This window comes from Grammomys surdaster, unplaced genomic scaffold, assembly GCF_004785775.1.
Source record: "Grammomys surdaster isolate TR1022 unplaced genomic scaffold, NIH_TR_1.0 1164, whole genome shotgun sequence".
Lineage (NCBI taxonomy): Eukaryota > Metazoa > Chordata > Mammalia > Rodentia > Muridae > Grammomys > Grammomys surdaster.
Window position 1 is genome coordinate 4,394,650 of NW_021605583.1, and position 19,595 is coordinate 4,414,244.

Below are 19,595 nucleotides of genomic sequence, written 5' to 3' on the forward strand. Positions count from 1 at the left end.
TCAGCTCAGCTTTCCCAGTTGATGTGGACTTAAAGGCCGTCCTTCAGGATTTACACATGGATATGAAGGTCTCTCTAATAAATGTGTGATGAACAGCATCCGGAAGTGGGTTGTTTGTTTGCTTGTTCGTTTGTTTTTGTACCCAGCTGTCAGGTAGAGCGGCTGCAGCCCGCCAGGTTCTGGATGAGGAAACCCCTGTGCCGGTGTGCGAGGGGGAAAGGTAAAAAGGGAATTGTTTGCTGACAGGTTTGGGGTGAGTGACTGCGAGTGGGTTAAGCTCCGGGCATTTTATTAGCACCCACCCAATAATTCAAGTCTCTATGGCTCCTAGAGGAATCCTGGCTCTAGGGAGTGGAAGAGACTCCCATTACGTACCCTGTGGACCCCACCGGGAAAACACTTCTAGCATAAGAAACCAGTCCTCTCAAAGCCAGTCCTATTCCCAGCCACTCCCAACCTGGGTTACAGCACTAGTGGTCTGAGCCTCTGTGGGGCCCTTTTGGGGTTCCTTGTTGCTTTGCCTGACCATCCATATCCCTCTGAGCCTTCTTAGGAAGGGATTCTGTCTCATACTCTAAACCAGCCAGGTGCCCAGCTTGAGTGAGCTTGAAGAGTTGTGAAGTCGCGTATAAAGGAATCCTCACTGAAGCACATGTCCCCATGTCCCTTGATGTCCCCTTAGCGCCCTCCCTATGTCCCCCAAAGAAAGAAGCTATTCCACTTTGGAAAGGTTTATTGTAAGAAAGCCAATGCAGGGGAGGGGAGTGGAGGCGGGCGCCTCACCAGGAGGACAGCTTCTCGCTGGCCTTGTCGACTGCATTCTTGACTTGGGTCTTAAGTGTTTCCAGCATGGGCACCAGGCTATGGGTCAGGTCCTGCAGCGCGGGTGTGGCTTTCTCGCGAATTGCCTGCAGGTGGTCCTTGGCCTTGGTGTGGTACTCGATCAGGGTAGGGTTGTCCTTGAGCTCAGCCAGGCGCTGGGCCAGGTCCTCGCGCAACTTGTCGCCGTGGGGCGCTAGCTGTACGCGCAGCGAGTCAACGCGTTGGCGTATGCGGTCGCGAAACTCCTCCGCCAGAGGGCCGAACTTCCCTTGCAGCTCCTGCAGTTTCTGGCGCGTGCTCTCGTGCAGCTCGGCGCACAGAGGCTCTACCTTCTGGCGGTAGAGCGCCACCTCCTCTTGCCAGTTCTTCTGGAATTCATCCAGGAAGGGCTGCACCTTTTGCTTCACATCCTCCACCTCCGTGTTCATCACCTGTTTTAACCCATCTGCTTTTTTTTCCAGTTTATCCCAGAACTCCCGAGTCACTGGACCCAGCTGTTCCTGCAGTTGACCAGCGGTTGAACCCAGAGTGTCCCAGCCATCCAGGAGTTTCAGGCTAGAAGGGGAGAGAGAGCGACTGGGAGATGGTCCCAGGTAAATCAGGTTCCCTTAGCAGGCATCCTGCACTGCCCCTGGTCTGCAGATCCATGCACGTGATACCTGGGGCCAGGCCTGGGTGCCACCTGTCCCCAAATGTGCAGTTGCTATGATCCTAGTTTCCCTGACCATTCAACCCTTTAATTCCCTGCCCTCCCTTTACCTAAGGCACCAAGAACACAGATGGGGTTGGCACCCGTTGCAAGGCTAGTCTCATTTGTGTGTGTGTGTGTGTTTATGCTGTCTGACCAGTACTGGGTGTTACTAGGGAAAAGGGATTTTGCACTCATAGGCTGAATAAGGGGCTGTGGTTACCCAACAGCCAGATGGATCCCATCCCAAGTCCTGCCATTGGTGGCTTGCTGGTAGGAAAGCAGGTAAAGGTCTAGCCAGCTCAGTTACAGCATCTTCTTACAGGTCTCTGCCCACCCTGGATGGACAGCTCTATTCCAGGCCCCACGCTAGGTCCTTCCTTACTTCAGCTGTTTGCCCAAGGCGGAGGATTCAAACTGGGACACATATTCTCTGCCGCCATCTTTGACCGCATCCATATACAAAGTAGCGATATCCTTCACTTTGTCCCATTCAGATTGGGGTTCATCTTGCTGCCAGAAGACCCGAGCCTGGCTCCCTGGGGATGGAGGGGAGATCCGTGTGTTAAGTCAGCTCTGGGCTGAGGCCTGAGCTGAAATGCCAGACTTGGAGTCAGGGAGAAGAGCAGTGGGAATTCTGTTCTCTGTGCCCAGGGAGGTAGTCCATGGAGGCCAAGAGGCACCTACCTGTCAGGAAGACCAGAGCCACTGCCAGCACCACAGCTTTCATCCTGAAGGGTGTGAGTGACCTGAAGAAGAAGGAGGAGGATGAGGAGGAAGAAGAGGAAGAGGAGGGGGACTGGGCTGAAGGGAGGCACTGTCATGGAGAGGCTCCACACACATTCAAGCCCGTGGAAGAATTCTCTAGAGTGGGAAAAGGTGCCGGATAACCATGGTATTGGTTTGGACAGAGGAGGGTCAGCTGGGAGGCCCTGGGGAGCTAGAGTAGACTACGGTAGCACTTACCTCTCTGGAGCTCTCTGACAGTCTGGGTGTCCAGCTCTCCTTCCCTGACCTATATATGTGTGTGAGCAGGGGCTGGGCCGGGACACTGATAAGCTCGCCCTGGTCCCGTCACTGCTTACTTTTGCTGGCGATGTGGAACTTAGAGTTCAAGGATCAGCTCTGGTCCTGAGGCTGGGCAAACAGAGTGGGCAAACAGGAAGCTGCGGGGGCTGCAGAGCTGGGAGCAAGGGTTCAGGTGGGGGCAGCAGGGAGCGGCTGCAGACTCCAGGAGTCCCCAGGGGTAAGGCAGTTGCACCATCCTGTGGTGTATGTGTTCTTAAAGACAGTCCCAGGTAGCCCATTCCTGGGCTCCTCTGTGCTGCTAGTGTCCTGAGCCTGGAATGGGCTGGGAGTGAGGAATTTGGGGCTCCTGCACACACATCCCCACACCAAGGTTTTCTTGCATTCCAAAGGGTTCCCTCTTTCACCTCACCCTAGTCCCTCAGGTTTGGGGATTCCTCTTTCCAGATGCCACATGCTTAGCCAACCTCCCAACCCTAAATCCAAGAGCAACTGAGGCATCAGGTAATTGCTTTGGTGAAATGCAGAGAGGCTCAGGTCCCCAGGCTGAGGGACAAGACCCCTCTGACACTTCAGAAGAAATGACAAAGGGCAACATGGAGTTGTTGGCTCCTTCCTTCCCTCCCTCCCTCCTTCCCTCCCTCCCTCCCTCCTTCCCTCCCTCCCTTCCTTCCTTCTTCCCTCCCTGCCTTTCTTCCTCCCTCTCTCTCTTTCTTCCTCCCTCCCTCCTTCCCTCCCTTTTGGAGACAAGTTCTTTCTGTGTAGCTCAAGCTAATCTTGCCTCATCCTTCCAAGTGCTAGAATGTGCCACCAAGCCTAGCTTTAAACTGTGTGTGTGTGTGTGTGTGTGTGTGTGTGTGTGTGTTGTTTTGCTGGGCATGGAAACGAAGGTCTTGCACACGCTAGTCAAGGAGTCTATTAATTGATTTTTTTTTTATCTAGACCTTAGCGCCTTAGAGTTGCCAATACTTGTTGTTTTGTTTTTAAAGATTCATTTATTTTGTGTACGTGAGTGCCCTGTTTTCATGCATGCCAGAAGATGGAATCAGATTCCTTTACGGATGGTGGTTGCTGGGAATTGAACCCAGGAGCTCTGGAAGAGCCACCAGTGGTCTTAACCGCTGAGCCATCTCTCCAGCCCCAGTGGCCAATGTTTTTGTTATATGTAGATGTTATTATTCAGCCTCCCTTCCGAAGACGACCTCACTATATACCATGAACACTAAAAGGAGTCATGTAGTTCGGTGTGGTACATCTTCCCAGAGTGGTGAGGGGCTAGGCTCATTCCCTAGGATGGGAGAGCTGGGTAGCTGGGTAAATGTCTTCAATCCTTACACTTGGGAGGTCAGAGGTTAGGGTTCAAAACCACAGCCTTGGCCATATAGCAAGTTTGAAGTCAGCCTGGGCTACATGAGACTATCTAAAAATAAAACAAAACAAACAAACAAACCACATATCATCTATAAAACCCCATCATGGAAAGTGAGCTTTCAAACTAAGAGGAACTTTTGAGACCGTCCCTCTGAGGTTCTCTTATGAACTTCCTTCTAGATAAAGGGTCTGATGAACGTATCAGGAATTTGCTGTGTCCTTCATCTCTCAGCCTTGGAGGCAAGGATGGACCTTGAGCCCAGGTCTCTGCATTTGGGACCCAGGGCAGGAATGTACTGGAATGTACTCTGCCCATCTCCCTAGGAAACTCCCCAACTCCCTAGAAACCAGCTTGGAGTCTGTCTACCAGCTCAGGGGTTGGCTGGGATCCAGGCTGCTCCCATCCCAGGAGGCTTTGTAACCAGAGAGAACCTTGGTTTGAACCTGGGCTCTGCAACTTATTTTCCAGGTGACCGGGATGAGTTACATAATCTCTCCACCCTTGGGTCTCTTATCTGTTAAGGAAAGATAATGACAGAACATACCATGGCTTCCTTATGATCCCAGTTACTGCGTGGGAAGCGGCATGACAGGATGGAAAAGATGTGTGTGCACTTCCTAAGGCCAGGAACCTGTTGCCTGTTGTCTAACATGGCAAATGTGATTAGGGGCCTTGAACTGAAGATATCCAGAGGGCATGGTAATCACAAGGGTCCCTCAATATGCTAGAGGAGGCAGGAGGGCCAAAGCCAAGGAGAAACTTGAGAACAGAATAGAGGCCAAACAATATGAGTGCGCAGATGAGCCAAGCGGGTATTGGCTGCCCATCCATGGATGCTGGAAGAATGAAAGAGTGTTCAGACAGAATACTACTCTGACGATTCCATGCTTTTAGCTATGATTTGGGCTTCTGAACTCCAGAGCTGTATTTCTGTTGTGTTAACCGTGAAATCTGAACACATTTCAAGCCAAACTGTTGAAAGATGACCAACAGCAAATGGCAAGTGTTCTGTGTCCCAGACTCTTGACTTCACTGCCATGAAAATGTTCCATTACTAGGCCATAGTCTGTGACCCCAGCTGCTGGCAGCAAAAGTGGGGTGAGGCAGGCACCTGGCTTGTAGGCGCTGTGATGCAGTACACACTTTCCAGGTTAAAACCAGTCGCAGAGGGAAGTGGCCTCCTTGAGAGAGGAACGGAGGCTGCCCCCACAGGAATAGCTTTCTCGATCTTTTGGGGGTGGGAGTGGGGAATCTAAGCAGCTTACTTGTTGGCCTCCAGGCTGCTCCCCACAGTCCTACCTTTTTCTTTGGCTCATTCCTGAAATCATGGTGGCTAAATCGTAATCCAACCTAACATTTGCTCAGTTCTGTGGTCCTCAACTCATTTAAAATAAACTTGAGACACCCCTGCTAAGGCCCGATGCTAGGTTTCCCCCCTTGGCAGTTTGCCTGTCAGAAAAACAGCAGCTCAGAGCTGCTAAGAACAATTCTTGCCCTTCAGGTTTGAGATGGTGCCCATGGGGGTTGGGATTGGGTCTGGTCTCTAGTTCTCTGATGGTGACTTCTTCACTTCCAAAGCCTTCATAGTCCCTTCAGGGACATGGCTTGGGGACTGGAATCCAAGACATCAGGGAAGAGGACTCTGGGACAACTTGACTGAGCAGTAAGTGTGCTTGTCTTAGTATATAGCCCAGGCTGGTTGCAAACTTGGGGTAATCCTCCTGCCTTGGCTTTCTGTGCTGAGGTTATGTGTATGCACCGTGCTCACTTACCTTCCTGTCTTCCCCGTACTCAATTGCTAGTGACTGTCACTTTATCAGAAGACATTTGGCTTAAACTAGTGTAAACAGCTCCTTACTATTCTGGATAGGAAGTCTTTCTGGACAGATCAGCAGTAAAATGGGCTCACCACAGATTGAGACTGGGGTTGGCCACTGTTAGAGGTGTCAGGTGACCAGGATTGGTCCAGGGAGTGAAGACAGTGCCTATCATTGGTGTTTCTCTCACTACCCTCACTCCCTCATCTTGGGAACCTCCAAAGTGACTCCTGGATTTGGGCCAGCAAGTGCTGGGATCCCGACACTCTCGGAGCTTTGACAGCAGTAGATGTAGCACATTTCACAACTTCTGTCTGGACATCAGATCATTTGCACAGGCCAGTGCAAGGACTCTGTCCTTCAGTGGGCCTGGCACCAGGGACACCAAACATTTACTGAATGAATGACATTGGTACACCAAAGCTTCTCAGACTGGCAAAGGGTCACAGAAAGGCACAGGCCTTCAGTGGTGCCAGCCCCTTCTTGGAATATGTACCCGATAAGGGATAGTGCTAGCAGGAATGGGGATCAGGGACTGGAAAGGGTCTCCCTAAGCAGACTGGATCCCCAGTGTTTCCTGTTTGAAAGTCCTATTACGGTGAGGACACTGCCACCAGCTCTGAATGATGTTCCTGCCTTCTGCTCAGGAGACTAAGGTCCCTGTGGCTGAATGGGTGGGGCCTGGCTCCAGTACAAAGTCAGGAAGTCTGTCCTTCCTGGAGGGCAGAGATGTCCAGGTTCAGATCCCAGAGTGAATCTGGTTGCCTCTGGGTACCTACACGACCTCTAGCCAAAGACTGCAGACAGAGCAGCAGCAAAAGGTGTATTGATTGACCTTTGGGGAGTTCTCAGAGCCCATCGCTGGTTCCAAAGCCAGCTCACCTCTGTGGGGTACGCACACCATCAGGACTTCCAGGGGCTCACCTGAGAAGGCACCTTCCTCTCTAGCAGTTCCATTTCGATTCTAGCCTCAAAGGCTTTGCTCTGTGGCTCTCCCCCTTAAAGAGTTTTGTCTCTGTATGAGTGTGTGTTATCTGTACACAGGAGCCTGGGAAGCAGGTGATATCCCTTGGAATTGGAGTGAGTTGCAGGAAGTTGGTGCTTTTGACCACTGAGCCATCCTTCCTGCCTCTGTCACTCTTTCTACAAAGCTCAGAATTCCCCAAATCACTGATCTTTCTTCTCATAAGACTTCAGCTCTCAGCAGTGCCTGGGGCCCTGTTGGGAATTCTGTCCCCTGCCTGGACTCCAGGAACAGGCAGAGGAAAACAATAGGAAAAACTCTTCTGTCCTACAGCGGAGGGAGGTCACCCCATAAAGGTTCCAGCCAGGGTCAACTCAAGGTTCTCCCCTTCTGAGTATCCCAAGGAATCCATTTTCCACTCAACTCTGCAAACACAAATGTGTCCCTTCTAAGGGGTTAGAGTCCACTCGGGTGCCTGGACACAGTGTGAGTCTGACTTGCCAGGCTCAGAATCCAAGAGGCAAGGTGAGAATGTACAGCTCAGAGCCCCACCCTAACCCTGGGGACTTCTTCAGAGACCTGGGTCACCTCCACCCTTACCCCATGTGATTCTCCCAACTAGACTCTGAACCGTAAGGCAAACAACATATCAGCGTTAGAACATAATCAGGTTTTTATTTCCACAACCTCCTACAGTCCAACCAAGTTACTAAGTTGTAAATGTCCCACACAAACAAGGACAAAAGCTCTTAGCAACTTGAATCTGGAGATTATTATTATTTTCTTTTTAGCTCAACAGAAATGAGAAAGGAAAAAATACTTCTTACATTTTCAAAGAACAGAAATAGCAAAGTGGATTCATATACATTCAACATATACTGCACTTATCGGCTACTACAGTATAAAGCAATGGTGATCCTGAAAACAGTTCGCAAGATGGCACGGTTAATAGGCTCACTGGCTTTTGTCTGGGTGGCTCTGGAGGGTGGTGTCTGCTCTTCCATCAATCCAGTACCATGTAAACAGGTCAGGCCGAGCGTGCGGAGCTGCAGGGCGGGGCGGAGCATCAGAGCTGACTGAACTCAAAAGCCAACAATGGCTGGGCAAGCTTTCTTGGGAGTCAGACTTCTGGCTAGTAATTAGTGACACCTGAAGTGGAGGGGCTCTTGGAGGACACGGGACCATGGAACAGGTCCCCAGCCAAGCTCTCACATTGAAAACAAATCCATTCAAGGGACGATGGGCTCTGGAGCAAGCTTCAGGGTCGGTGGGGAAGGATAAGCTGGGTGGGGACCCTGCTGGTAACATCCGGATGCCATGGTAGGCAGCGGCTTTCTTCTGTGCATATTCAGAGGTTGGTGACTCCTGGCTCTCAGAAATGAGGGCTGGGAGTCAGAGCAGGGACCATCCCTCTCTGGTTTTGAAGACCAGAAGAGAAGCCAGGCCTCGTTCGGCCCCAGACTTTGGTTTCTGACCGCAGAGAGAAAGGAAATGACATGAACAGTAGCTACTGCCTATGTGCTGCTTTGGCTGGGGAAGGGAGGCCACTGCATCTGTTGCTGGTACAGGAGAGTGGCTCACCATGCCAATGCCAAGGAAAACGCTTCAAACAGAAGGTACAAGCCACAGTTCAATAGCACAGAATCTGGTTTAACATTTTTCTTTTAAACAAAAACAAAAAAACCCTTTTTGTCTTTATTAATAATAACAATAATAACAATATCAACATTTACCAAAACCAATTCCTACATGATCAAGAATTAAAAAGCAGGGGTCGAGGATGCTGGGGAGAGAAGGTTAAGGGACCCGATTCCTGTCTGTGACAAGGAGGCCGCAAGGGAAGGGCATGTACACACTCATAGATATGCACACACGAATGGACCGATGGTCCTTTTTTACACCGCAGTAGAGGACAAGAATGGAGGCCACATAAACAGCACACGGCACCACTCCTGGGTGATCACTCATGAGGGGGAGCCAGTTGGTGACTGGAGGGGAACTGAACCACACACCAGAGGGGCCTGTGCTGAGCCATTCTGATTGGCACCTTGATCATTACCAGGCCATTCAGCCTATAGATCTGATGGAAGTCTGCTGAGCCAGGTATGATTGTAGTAGAGGCCTGCAGAGACTGTGCCAGACTCCAGGCTCAGGTTTCTTCTTCTCTTCCAGTCTCCAAAGGCAGGGGGTCTCTGCCCCATCCTCTCCCTTTCTTGGCCACAAAGCTCTGGTCTAGTATTTGTTGCTGGCAGACACAGGAGCAGAGGGAAAGAGGCTGGTCTGGGACAGGCTGTGGAAGGGAGAGTCCTGAGGTTCAGCCCCTGAATACTAACTCCTGGATCCTCTACCTCAGAAATGGTAGGAAATGGGGAGGGGAAGGAAGGAGAGCGAGCTCAAGGGCAAAGGGGTGGGCGAGGCAAAGAGAATAAGTTATCTCCAAAGGAAAATTCCCAAAACAAAACACAAGCAAACCTCCAAACAGCAGAACTCAACTCAAGCACACCAGATGCTGGCTCATGAAAGATGGAGGACACGGATTTCCTGTTTATTTCCTTGGTGCCTTGGTCATACAAGCAAACATGGCAAAAGTCCCTCGCAACCCAATCGATGGCCTCCTGGTGCCCACTGTGGGGAAAGGGGCTGCACTGTTCTGGCGGAGACACAGATGGTGGAGTGGTGCGACACTGCTGGACACTGTTGGTCTATTGGTCTAGACTCAGCCTCCTCCTGGAGCTGTACTCGGACCTGTGAAGCAGACAGGACCATCTTGAAGGAAGGAGAGGGATGTGACTCTTCAGCCTCTCCTCACCCTTTCTAATGGAACTGGGGCTGAGACTCAAGGCCCCAATTGTCCACGGCTGTGCTCTGTCAGTGAGCCACAGGCAGGCCCTCAGTGAAGTCTTTTTTTGGCATCACTGTATGAGGCTCTGCCATGCCTCTGCCTGTGGCTTGACTTTCCTCAAGTCTTTCTGTCTCTGTAGAGACAGAGCCACTAGTACTCACAATCCATTCAACCTCTGCTAGACCAACAGGGCCAGTGAGCCTTCTGCCTTTTCAGCATGGGCCTGGGGCTGGGGCTCTGTGGTAGAGGGCTTCCATAGCCTTAGGTTCTATGCCCAGAACTAAAACGCCAAAACCAAACAACCACAAACCCCACCAATGACGGAGCCTGACTGGATCTGGTTTCCCCCCTTTTCTGGTTGGCTTTCACTCTTCAGGATGGAATGTGGAGACTAGCTCCTTTAGTGTGCTGGCCAAAGGTCACTGGCCTTTGTTCTTTGCAGCTGTAGCTTACTGGATCTCATAAGAGCCACAGTGTCTCTAACACGAGGTGGGCCATGTACCTTTCCTCTATAATAAAGACCTCGGCCGGCCTCAACACTAACACAGTACTTAAGGAAGAAGCAGGCAGACTGGAGAAGCTATACAGAGTGACACTCAAGTTTAGCAGGGTACCACACATAGAATGAACACATTGAGGGGATCAAGGGCTGGCACTGGGCCTCAGGGCTGCCTGGGCCCTCACCAGGGTGGCACTCACTCTCCATATCCTGCTACACGCCGGCCTGCTCCATGCTGAAGGAGACCTCTGGGTGTTTGTGGTTGAGCATGACGTCTGTGACACACGTAGCTGGATAGCGAGAGGAGTTTAAATGCTGGCTGCCATCACCCAGGCCTGGATGCTCGTGACCCAGGCTCACCCCACATTCTGCAAGACCAAAAAGAACATGTGAGGTGGTGGGGGTGAGGGAGCAGGGGGACAGGAGAGAGGAGGCCGAGGAGGTGCTTGTCTAGCAACACAGCCTGAATCCAGCTCTGACTCACCACAGCAGGCCCCCTCAGACTTAAGGGGCCCTTCCTGACCACCTGCCCCTCCCTTTTGCCACCCTCATGAGGAACTGACATATGGGGGTGAAGATGAGAAATCCTTTAGGAGCCTTTTCTTGTGGCTAGGGGGAAGGATAACTGGAGTGAGTGGCCAGGCCACTTTTTCCTGGGCATCACACTAATAAACACAACCCTCAGGAGGCCAGTGTCCTCAGGACCCAAGCCGGGACATGGGCACTACTCTCTTGATGTCTTCACAGGTGAAGACTTAGGATGAAGACTTCCTAGGTTAAGGGCTTTGCCTGTAGACCTTAGAAAGGGTGGACCTGTCTATCACCGGGCTCTATCTATAGTCTCCCACCTTGGCTCTACGAAGACACAGAAATAAATGTTCCACAAGGGATGTGAAGCCCTCTAAGGAGAAGCTGAAAGAAAGCTATTGTTGAAGGTGCATCCTGTTCTACCACTGATCTAGGACTGTGATGTCCCTGTGCTGACAGAAGCCAGAGCCCCTAACATGTGGACACCACGGGGGATGCGTGGGGAGTGACACTCAGTGTAGCACCTCACCCAGTGAACTATTTCCACAGAAGACTGCCCAGGGGTGTCCACAGGCAAGGCCTTACCATCATCTTCCTCATCCTGAAACTGCTGGCTGCCCATGAGTGAGGACTGACTAAGAACAGCATCTGCCATCCGGGCAGAGCTCAGGGCCTTTCCCGCCACCAGGCTCATTCCTGGCAAGGTATCCAGCTGTACCTGCAGAGAGGAATCAGCAGGGATGAGTGCCAGACAATGTGACACTCTCAGGGGACCCCGACCCCTCCACAGCCCATCCACAGGCACTGAGATTTGACAGCTCTGTCAAGTGCCCGTGTAACATGGTGTCTGCTGTGTGTGTGAAGTAGAATTGCTACTTACAGCAGGACTGAATTTTAATTTTGTGTAGCTTTAACACATTTACATTTGAACAACCACAGATGGCTGCCTGGTGGCATATAGGTGCTACCTTGCCTGGGTGTGTCCCAGTTGACAAGACTGGCTCTGACAGGCCACTTCTTAAAGCCAAAGACAGCAAAACAGCTGCCAGGAATGGACCAAAAATTGAGCATTAATATATTTAAGCCTGGATTTAGATTTCTGGGAGAGGTCAAGACCCCGGATATCAGATCATTTGATTCCCAAATCTAACACATGGATGAAAGATTTTTCCAGTTAAGGCTGGTCTTTTAGGGGGAGTAAAAAAAAAAAAAAGTCTCCGAAGCTTGTGGAGGGATAGACTCTGAGAAGGTGGCAGAGGGGACACTCTGCTTTCAGGTTGAGACTGGCACCATCCCACCTCTAAGCAGCAGGAGGGGCCAACATACATAAGCATCGTCGCTGTTCTGGATGGTGTGGTGCCTCTGGAGGGTCCGGGACCTGAGGTGCTCACTGACTAAGGGCCGAGCTGGGTACCCAAAGCCGTTGTGATCCGGCAGCTCCAGAGCTTGTCCAGAGCTTCTTTCCATACGGTTCCCTATGACAGACTCTAGGAGACAGAGCAGAAGCAGGGTGAGCAGGCCCAGAGCTTCTCCAGGGGATGGGTGACGCCACCTCCCATGCAGCCCCTTATAAGATACAATGAGTGAGAGGGGACCACATTTGCCCACCCGCCAACGCTCAGCCAGCGGGCATGGGTGTTAGAGGAGCTGGGGCCAGCCTGACAACATCAAGTCCTACAGCAAATAAGGCTTTAAGACACTCCTTGCCCTAGAAGAAAAACCCACCTAGGGGTGTGAGCTGGGCCACACCCATCCTCTTCTTTCCCCATCTCGCTACTGGCTTAGCTTATGCTCAGCTCCCGAATGAGCTCATGGAGAACTCTAGAGCTGCAGAGGCTTCTGGCCTGTATCCATGGCCTTAGCATCTGCCGTAGTACCATCCCGGGTCTCTCCCACTGTCCCACTGCCACTGCTGGTGCTGCCCATGGCTCCTTCACCTTTCATTAAGTGCTTGCACACAGCTATGCCTGGCCTCACTTCCCATGCCTATTTTGACATCATCTAGGTCCATGGCTTCAAGCACACTGCTTGTGTACATGGAAATACTGCAGCGGACGGAATGGGCGAGATGCTCAGTGAAGAGAGGTACTTGTCACCAAACTCGATGATCCGAGTTGTATCCTCAGAACCCACCTAGTAAGAGAAATATTCACACACACACACACACACACTGTAAAAAGAATTACTGAAATGCTTTTTTTTGGGTCCAGATCCATAGATCTAACTTTATTCTTGGGTATCTCACCAGTATGTAACATGTTAAATTTCAAACTCATTAACCTCCCCAGAAGCCTGCTACTCCTCTAAAGGCCCTTGTTTTGGCACCTCACCTCCCTAATCTTTCAGGTGTAAGCTCTTGGAGTCATGCTTGATTCTGTTTTCCTGGCCCCACAGTGGCTATAAGTCTAGAGAATCTACTCGTTCCGTGGTGGACACCCACGCCCCCAGACGGTCTGCTTTCAGTCAAGGCCCACTAGCTCTTGCCTAGATAATTTTCTAACTCTAGTTACTTCCCCATGCAGACTACACTTTAAAAACATCCCGTTCCTATTTTGTCAATGTATGCCTGTGTGTGTGCATGTCATGGCATATACAAATGAGTGCACTCGTACATGTGTGTGTTATATGTATGTGGTGCATGTGCTGTACATATGAAGTGCTACATCCTTAACCCTTGTTCAGAGATGTAAAACATTTAAACAATTGTTAGTTGTGTACACATGGGTACATACATGCTATGACATGAATGCGGAGGTGAAGGACAACTTTTTTTTCTTTTTTTGTTTTTTGAGACAGGGTTTCTCTGTGTAGCCCTGGCTGTCCTGGAACTCACTCTGTAGACCAGGAACTCAGAAATCCACCTGCCTCTGCCTCCCAAATGCTGGGATAAAAGGCGTGTGCCACCACTGCCCGGTGAAGGACAACTTTCAGGAGTTTTCTCCTTTGATTGTAGGGCTCAAACTCAGGCCGTCAGGGGTTCACTGCTGAGCCACCCCTGACCTTGTGCAGAGATTTAAGGCCTGTGATCAGTCAGGAACAGATGGCAAGCGGCTCTCTTCACTAACATAGCCCTGGATCTAGATAATTTACACCCTCCTCCTTCTTCCAGATCAGCTCCCACCCCGCAGAGTGTTTTCCTGTCTGTTAAGTTCTTTTTCCCCTTCGGATTTTTTTAGACCTGAAAATGAGGTTTCTCCAAATCTAAGCTCTACGCAGGCTTTCCAAAGGTCTGTTTCCCTTCCGTGCTCTCCTGTCTGGTTTCCTGAGGGATGTTCATAGGCCTGAAAATACCCCCAGGTCACAAGAGGCTATCACTTGGCAAGTCAGGTGATCAGCTGTCCTTAGTGCCCAGCTGAGTGCTGGCTTCTCTGTCAGATGGAGGTGGCAAAGTAGCCACAAGCACAAATCTGGGCAGGGAAGCCTCGGCTGGCTTCTAGCTTCAGTGCTTCCTAAGGAGGGGGAAGGGAATTTGAGCAAGGTAGCTGATCTTTCTGGAGTTGTGCTTCTGGAGACTACCTCACAGACTGCTAATAGAGCACAGGCCAATACACAAGTTAGTTACCCACATTTTAGTTTCCAGAGTAGCAGTTTTTGGTCTGGAAGAAACAAATGAGATTATAAACCAGATCCAGGGCTGAGGTCACAGCTCAGCAGCACAATGTTTGCCAGAGTGTGATGGACCCTGTGTTTGATCCTTAAATATCACAGAAACCCCCACACCAGATGAAAACGAAGCATCCTCCACTAGGAAGCTGGGATGGGAAGGGGTAGAGAGGGACCAGGGAGCTGCTGTGTGAGGACCTCAGCTGCTCCCCAACGGCTCCCACGCTGAGGCTTGTCATCAGTAAGTGGTGCTAATAAGATACAATGAAACTTTTAGGAGGCAAAGCCTGATAAAAGGAATTTAGGTTGGGTGGGGCTGGTGAGATGATTCAGCCATAAAGGCATCTGCCATCAAGTCTGAAGACCTGAGTTCAATCCCCAGGGCCCATGGTAGGAGAAGAGAACCGACTCTCCTCAATTGTCCTGAGCTGCATAGAAACACACACACACACACACACACACACACACACACACACACACTCCCTCCCTCCCTCCTGGGGTGACAGGATGGTTTAGTGGGTAAAGATGCTTACACTAAGTCTGGATCCAATCCCTGGGACCAGCAGGGTGGAGGGAGAGAACAGACACTTTGCAGTTGTCCTCTGACCTCCACACACAAGCTATCGACCATAACTCACCTATCCCCACTACACAAAATACATATAAATGAGAAAAAATTTAGAAGTTAAGTTGGGACACTGGGATATACCCTTGAGTGGAATTTGGGAGCTGGGTTCCCAATGGCTTCCCTTCTGTTTCCCAGTCAGAATATGGTGCAGCTTTGTTCAACATGCTCCTTGTCACAGGCTCCAAAGAAGCGAGGACAAAGAGCTGAGACCGCTGACACCATGAGCCAGGACAAACCTTTCCTCCTTATAAGTTGATTTTCTTGGATATTTTGGTCCAGTGACAGGAAGCTAGCACAAGTATAAAGGAAAGAATACAAGGGCCAAGAATGAGGGAAACAGGAGACAGGTTCCAGGTTATCATCACTAGAGTACACAAAGCCAGGCAGCCAGGCAGCCTCCGGTGACCCTCGAGGTCCCTTATCTGACAGGGAAGGGCTGTTTCAGGGCTCCAAAAACCTGACACAAGTGGAAGGTCTGTGATAAGCACCGAGAACTCCACAGGTACAGGAGTCAGTTCAGGAAGAGTGCTGGGCCTGAGACTCAAAGTCCTTAGATGAGACCTGCTGACCGGTGGCTGGCTGTAAAGACTAACCCACTGACCAGGGAACTAGAACCTTTGGTGCCCTTTATGCCATCAGGAGCTAGAGAACAGCCAGGTTTACAGAAGGATCTATAAATAATACAGGGACCAGGCCTTCCAAGAACCCAGAAGGTGCAGAGGGGAGAGTGACTACACAAACAAGTAAGGGACAAAATGCACAATGAGAATTGGAGGCCCACCCACCCCCTAGGGGACTCTGGGCCAGCTTGCATAACTGTGGGATCTGTCAATGTTGACTCATCCTTACTCATTTACTGGGTTTTAAGAGTAAATGAGAAACGGTATGTTTGCCCACTCCTCTTAGAGGCTCTAAGGGGTGCTGTCTCAACCCCCAGCAAGGCTGTCAGCACTTTACCCGTTACAAGGCTGTCAGCTGACAGTGCTCAAAGAGGAGGATGTGGTTCTCTATCTGAGTTTGAGTTGGTAATCTCCACTGGGCTGCTGTATATTATTTACTCGTGGAGTCAAAAGCCTGAAGCCCCCGCAACACCGCAGGAGGAAACCCCACTTTATCTTCACTTCTTAAGTGGAAGACAATGAGACTGTGGGCTGTAGAAGGCAGGTTAGCCCTGAAACTTGTAGCGTTTGGAGGCAATTTCTGGCACGGTATATGCTCAGTGCTCTGCCCAGGCTGGCTTCCTACTGGCTGGTGGCAAACAGCCTTATAGGAAACAGGAAAGCACAGACACTGATACAGGGGCAGCAGCTAAATTTCCTAGACTAACATTGGTAAGCTTTACTCACTCACCCTTAAGAAATGCCATTAAATCCAGAGTTCTGCGCTTGTGAGCTGCAGCACACAATCCACGCCACGTCTCCTGATACAGCTCTTTGTGAATAGATGCTTCTCAAAGACAGGCCCTTTGGCTTCCCATGTTCCCACAGCACCCACGACACTGGCTCACTAACTTGTATCCCGCTGCTCTCCCACGGAGTAACAGGTTAAACATCAAGACCCATCAAGGTCCTCCGTCCAAACGGAACCACGGGGGTGAGGGGGTGTGGGGAGTGGGGAGTGGGGAGGGTTTTGCTCTTGCCGGCAGTGCGGCACACAGTACTGTTTCTTCACAAAACCCGTGCTAAATGATCTGTGCCAGTTCTCTATGATTATCGAGCACATGTGTAATGTATGTGAGGGTATGTGGGTGCCGTGGTGCACATGTGGAGATCAGGATAATTTGGGGAGCTACTTCTCTTCCTCCACCTTTACAAAGCCGGCCAGTGCTTCGTCCACTGAGCCCTCTCACCAGACCATTCTGGAATTTCTTTCATGAACTGAAAACATAGGTGTAGTGCATAAACCTGGAGCCCTGGCACTCGGCACTCGGCAAGCTGACTTAGAGGATGGTGAGTTTAAGGCCAGCCTGGGTTATGCAGTGAGACCCTGCCTTTAAAAAGAGGGGAGGGGGTGGAGAGAGAGGAAAAGGAAAACTGAAGGTTAGCCGGGCGGTGGTGGCGCACGCCTGTAATCCCAGCACTTGGGAGGCAGAGGCAGGCGGATTTCTGAGTTCGAGGCCAGCCTGGTCTACAGAGTGAGTTCCAGGACAGCCAGGGCTACACAGAGAAACCCTGTCTCGAAAAACCAAAAAAAAAAAAAAAAAAAACCTGAAGGTTTCACAGGCATATCAGGTCAGGCCAGGGCAGTTCCTATCAAAATGGTACCTTGACACGCACTTCCTGGGGTGGGTGAGAAAAGGAACTGATGACCTGAGTCAGAAGTGCCCAGCACAGAGTAGCAGTTGTACGAGCATTTCATTCAGCTTGGCACCCCTCACTGCCAGAACAAAGGGAAGTGTGCTTTCCTACTAGGCCCCAAGTCAACTTCTGCTAGCCTAAGGACAGTGGGGCACCTCCAGGAAGAATCACTTTAACACATAGACCTCCTGTCCCAGCATGCACTGGGCTTCACTAAAGCATCACTGCCACCAGTGCACGGCTCACTGTTCGGGGGCCTACACTCATATCACTGTATATACAGAGCTTTGTTCAAGGTCATCGGGTTCACGGTTCCTAATGGTCGCAATGTAAGGGCAGATGTCAGAAAGAAGCACGGTTCATCTCTGCAGTGTTTCAGCAAGGATGGCAGGAATAAGGGGAAACTTCCAGAAAACCTCCATCAAAGGTCGGGGAAAAGGTGACTGACAAACAGGACATCAAAGGGTGGCTTAGAGCAACTGGGGATACAGCTACAGAGGCAGGCCAGCTCGGAGCTGAAACCTGGAGGGCTGTAACCCTGCCTTGACTCTTCTAGGCCAACAAAATATGGGTGGAGGATAGCGGCAGTGATGGTGACACATAGGAGGAAGGAGAGGGGAGTAACAGACGGTGGGCAGCTAGAAAAAGGAGGACAGATTTGATGAAGGAACTGGAACCATTCAGTATTGACCTGAAATGAAGCCTTGGTCTGAGAAGAGAGGATCTGACAGGGACCAGCTGACAGCCTGGAAATCACTCTCAAGTTGTTCCACCTGCTGGAGAATGAGCAGTGGGCCATGATTCTTATGACAGTTTGAAGCTGGACCTAGTCTTCTTAGAAAACCTTTCCCTTAGCTGGACTCAGCCCAGCACTCAGGAGGCAGAGGCAGGCTGATCTCCGTCAGTTCGAGGCTAGCCTGGTCTACAGAGCAAACTCCAGGGCAGCTGGGGCTACACAGAGAAGCCCTATCTTGAAAAACAAACAAAAACAACCCCATTCCCTTAGTTTCTTCTACTTCTGTCCTGTGCTACACTTCAGGCAGAGCAAGCCTCAGCACACATGGTCCTGAGACACTCACCCGGCTGTCTCCTCTCTGTCCACGTGTACGCCAGCTTCTAGAAATCCTTCCTATGCTGCAGAGCTGGCCTCTCCCTCTTCTAGTGCTGCCACAGCATGTGTGCTGACGAGGCACAGCCTACTATGGACAGGAAGCAGCTAAAGAGGTATACCTAACAATAGGGGACAGTGGTGAGAGGCCTCTTCAACCTCCCTACAGGCATCACGTAGGAGAAAAGTAAAGAAAAAGCATAGAAAATAACTTTGGAAGGACACTTCTAAGATATTTACACATGGCCACTCAGGGCTGGGGGAGGGAGGAAGCATTGCTCCAATGCCACTGTTTCTTCAGCAACGTGAACATCAGACACATTCACAGATTTCTTGGGGTCGTGATCGACTGCCACTTGTCAGCTCTGACCCAGAGGCAAACTATAAAACTCCCAAGTAAGTCCTAGCTGCTCCACTGGTAGAACGGGGACACCGGGCTGGGTGCAGCTCAGAGTGGAACTTGCTTGCCTAGCATGTGAGAGGCCCTGGGTTTTGCCCAGCACCACAATAAGAAGGAAGGAAGGAAGGCACAGCAGGAGCAGCACTCGGTGTGTGCACACTGGAGGCACACATACAAGATGCCAGGGCCAGCGAGCTGAGTCATCAGAAACTGTCTACACATGGATTCTCTTCTACAGTATGTCCATCAAAGGCATCCGCCTCTTCTAGAACACACCCAGCAACAGGCTGCTCAGGTAGCCTGGGACGGCAGTTTTCTGTAACAGTCTTCCCTGGGGAGCTAAAATCTGCCGTGATTTCTACCCAGTTTAGATTCTCTCCCTTGTCACACACATAGCTGAGCTGAATCCGCCCTTCCACTGGACAGGTCTGTTTCTCCAGTTGTTCCATCCCAACCCCCAGTGCTGCGAGGTGTCTCTCACTCTACACACAACCTGTTCAGAAAGCTCCACCCTACATACGACGTGCTTGTGGAGGGCTGACCTCGGGGCTGGTGACACCATCTGCTGCAGAGGTCGGGACTTAACTGTCATTTTATACAGTGCATTTCCCTCCTCTCTGAGCACATGCCAAAGTCCATCTGGAAGCACGACGTCTTCATAAAACCTGCTGTGCTGCAGGGCTTTTGGCCTTGGAGCTGAGTTGTGTGCGTTGCCTTTAAAGGACAGGGCAGAGATACAGGCAGCTCCAGGGGGATGAGGAAGAAACACTCAGAGTCCTAGACTCTGTGGATGTCACTTTACTCCCTTCATGGTTGTGGTGAGGAGAGTGAAGCTACCGGGGCTGGAGCTCTGGTTTCGGTATGCAAACATGAGCATGCTAACAAAACTCAGGGAAACCCTCATCTTTAGATGAAAATGCAGGCAGCCCCAGTACAGTCTACAGCATACTTAGTTATCAAGTTCTCTCTCTCTCTCTCTCTCTCTCTCTCTCTCTCTCTCT

At 50.8% G+C, this 19,595-nt stretch overlaps 2 protein-coding genes across 2 annotated transcripts in view; both read right to left on the minus strand.

Moving 5' to 3' along the window:
- Window positions 1-715: 715 nt before the first annotated feature.
- On the minus strand, window positions 716-2,577 carry Apoa1 (apolipoprotein A1). Its single transcript, XM_028783808.1, has 4 exons — window positions 2,477-2,577; window positions 2,198-2,259; window positions 1,896-2,049; window positions 716-1,377 (listed from the first exon to the last, which is right to left on the minus strand). Exons 2-4 carry the CDS (start codon window positions 2,238-2,240, stop codon window positions 780-782), a joined length of 795 nt encoding a protein of 264 aa, XP_028639641.1. The 5' UTR covers window positions 2,241-2,259; window positions 2,477-2,577; the 3' UTR covers window positions 716-779.
- A 4,767-nt stretch (window positions 2,578-7,344) lies between these two features.
- The window catches only part of Sik3 (SIK family kinase 3), a 213,389-nt gene continuing 201,138 nt past the window's right edge, over window positions 7,345-19,595 (minus strand). Inside the window, exons 22-25 of the mRNA XM_028783636.1 lie at window positions 11,885-12,045; window positions 11,144-11,276; window positions 10,231-10,398; window positions 7,345-9,434 (exon numbers count right to left, since the gene is read on the minus strand). Coding sequence (XP_028639469.1) covers window positions 10,244-10,398; window positions 11,144-11,276; window positions 11,885-12,045 — 449 coding nt within the window. The 3' untranslated portion in view covers window positions 7,345-9,434; window positions 10,231-10,243. The remainder of the gene's footprint in view (window positions 9,435-10,230; window positions 10,399-11,143; window positions 11,277-11,884; window positions 12,046-19,595) is intronic.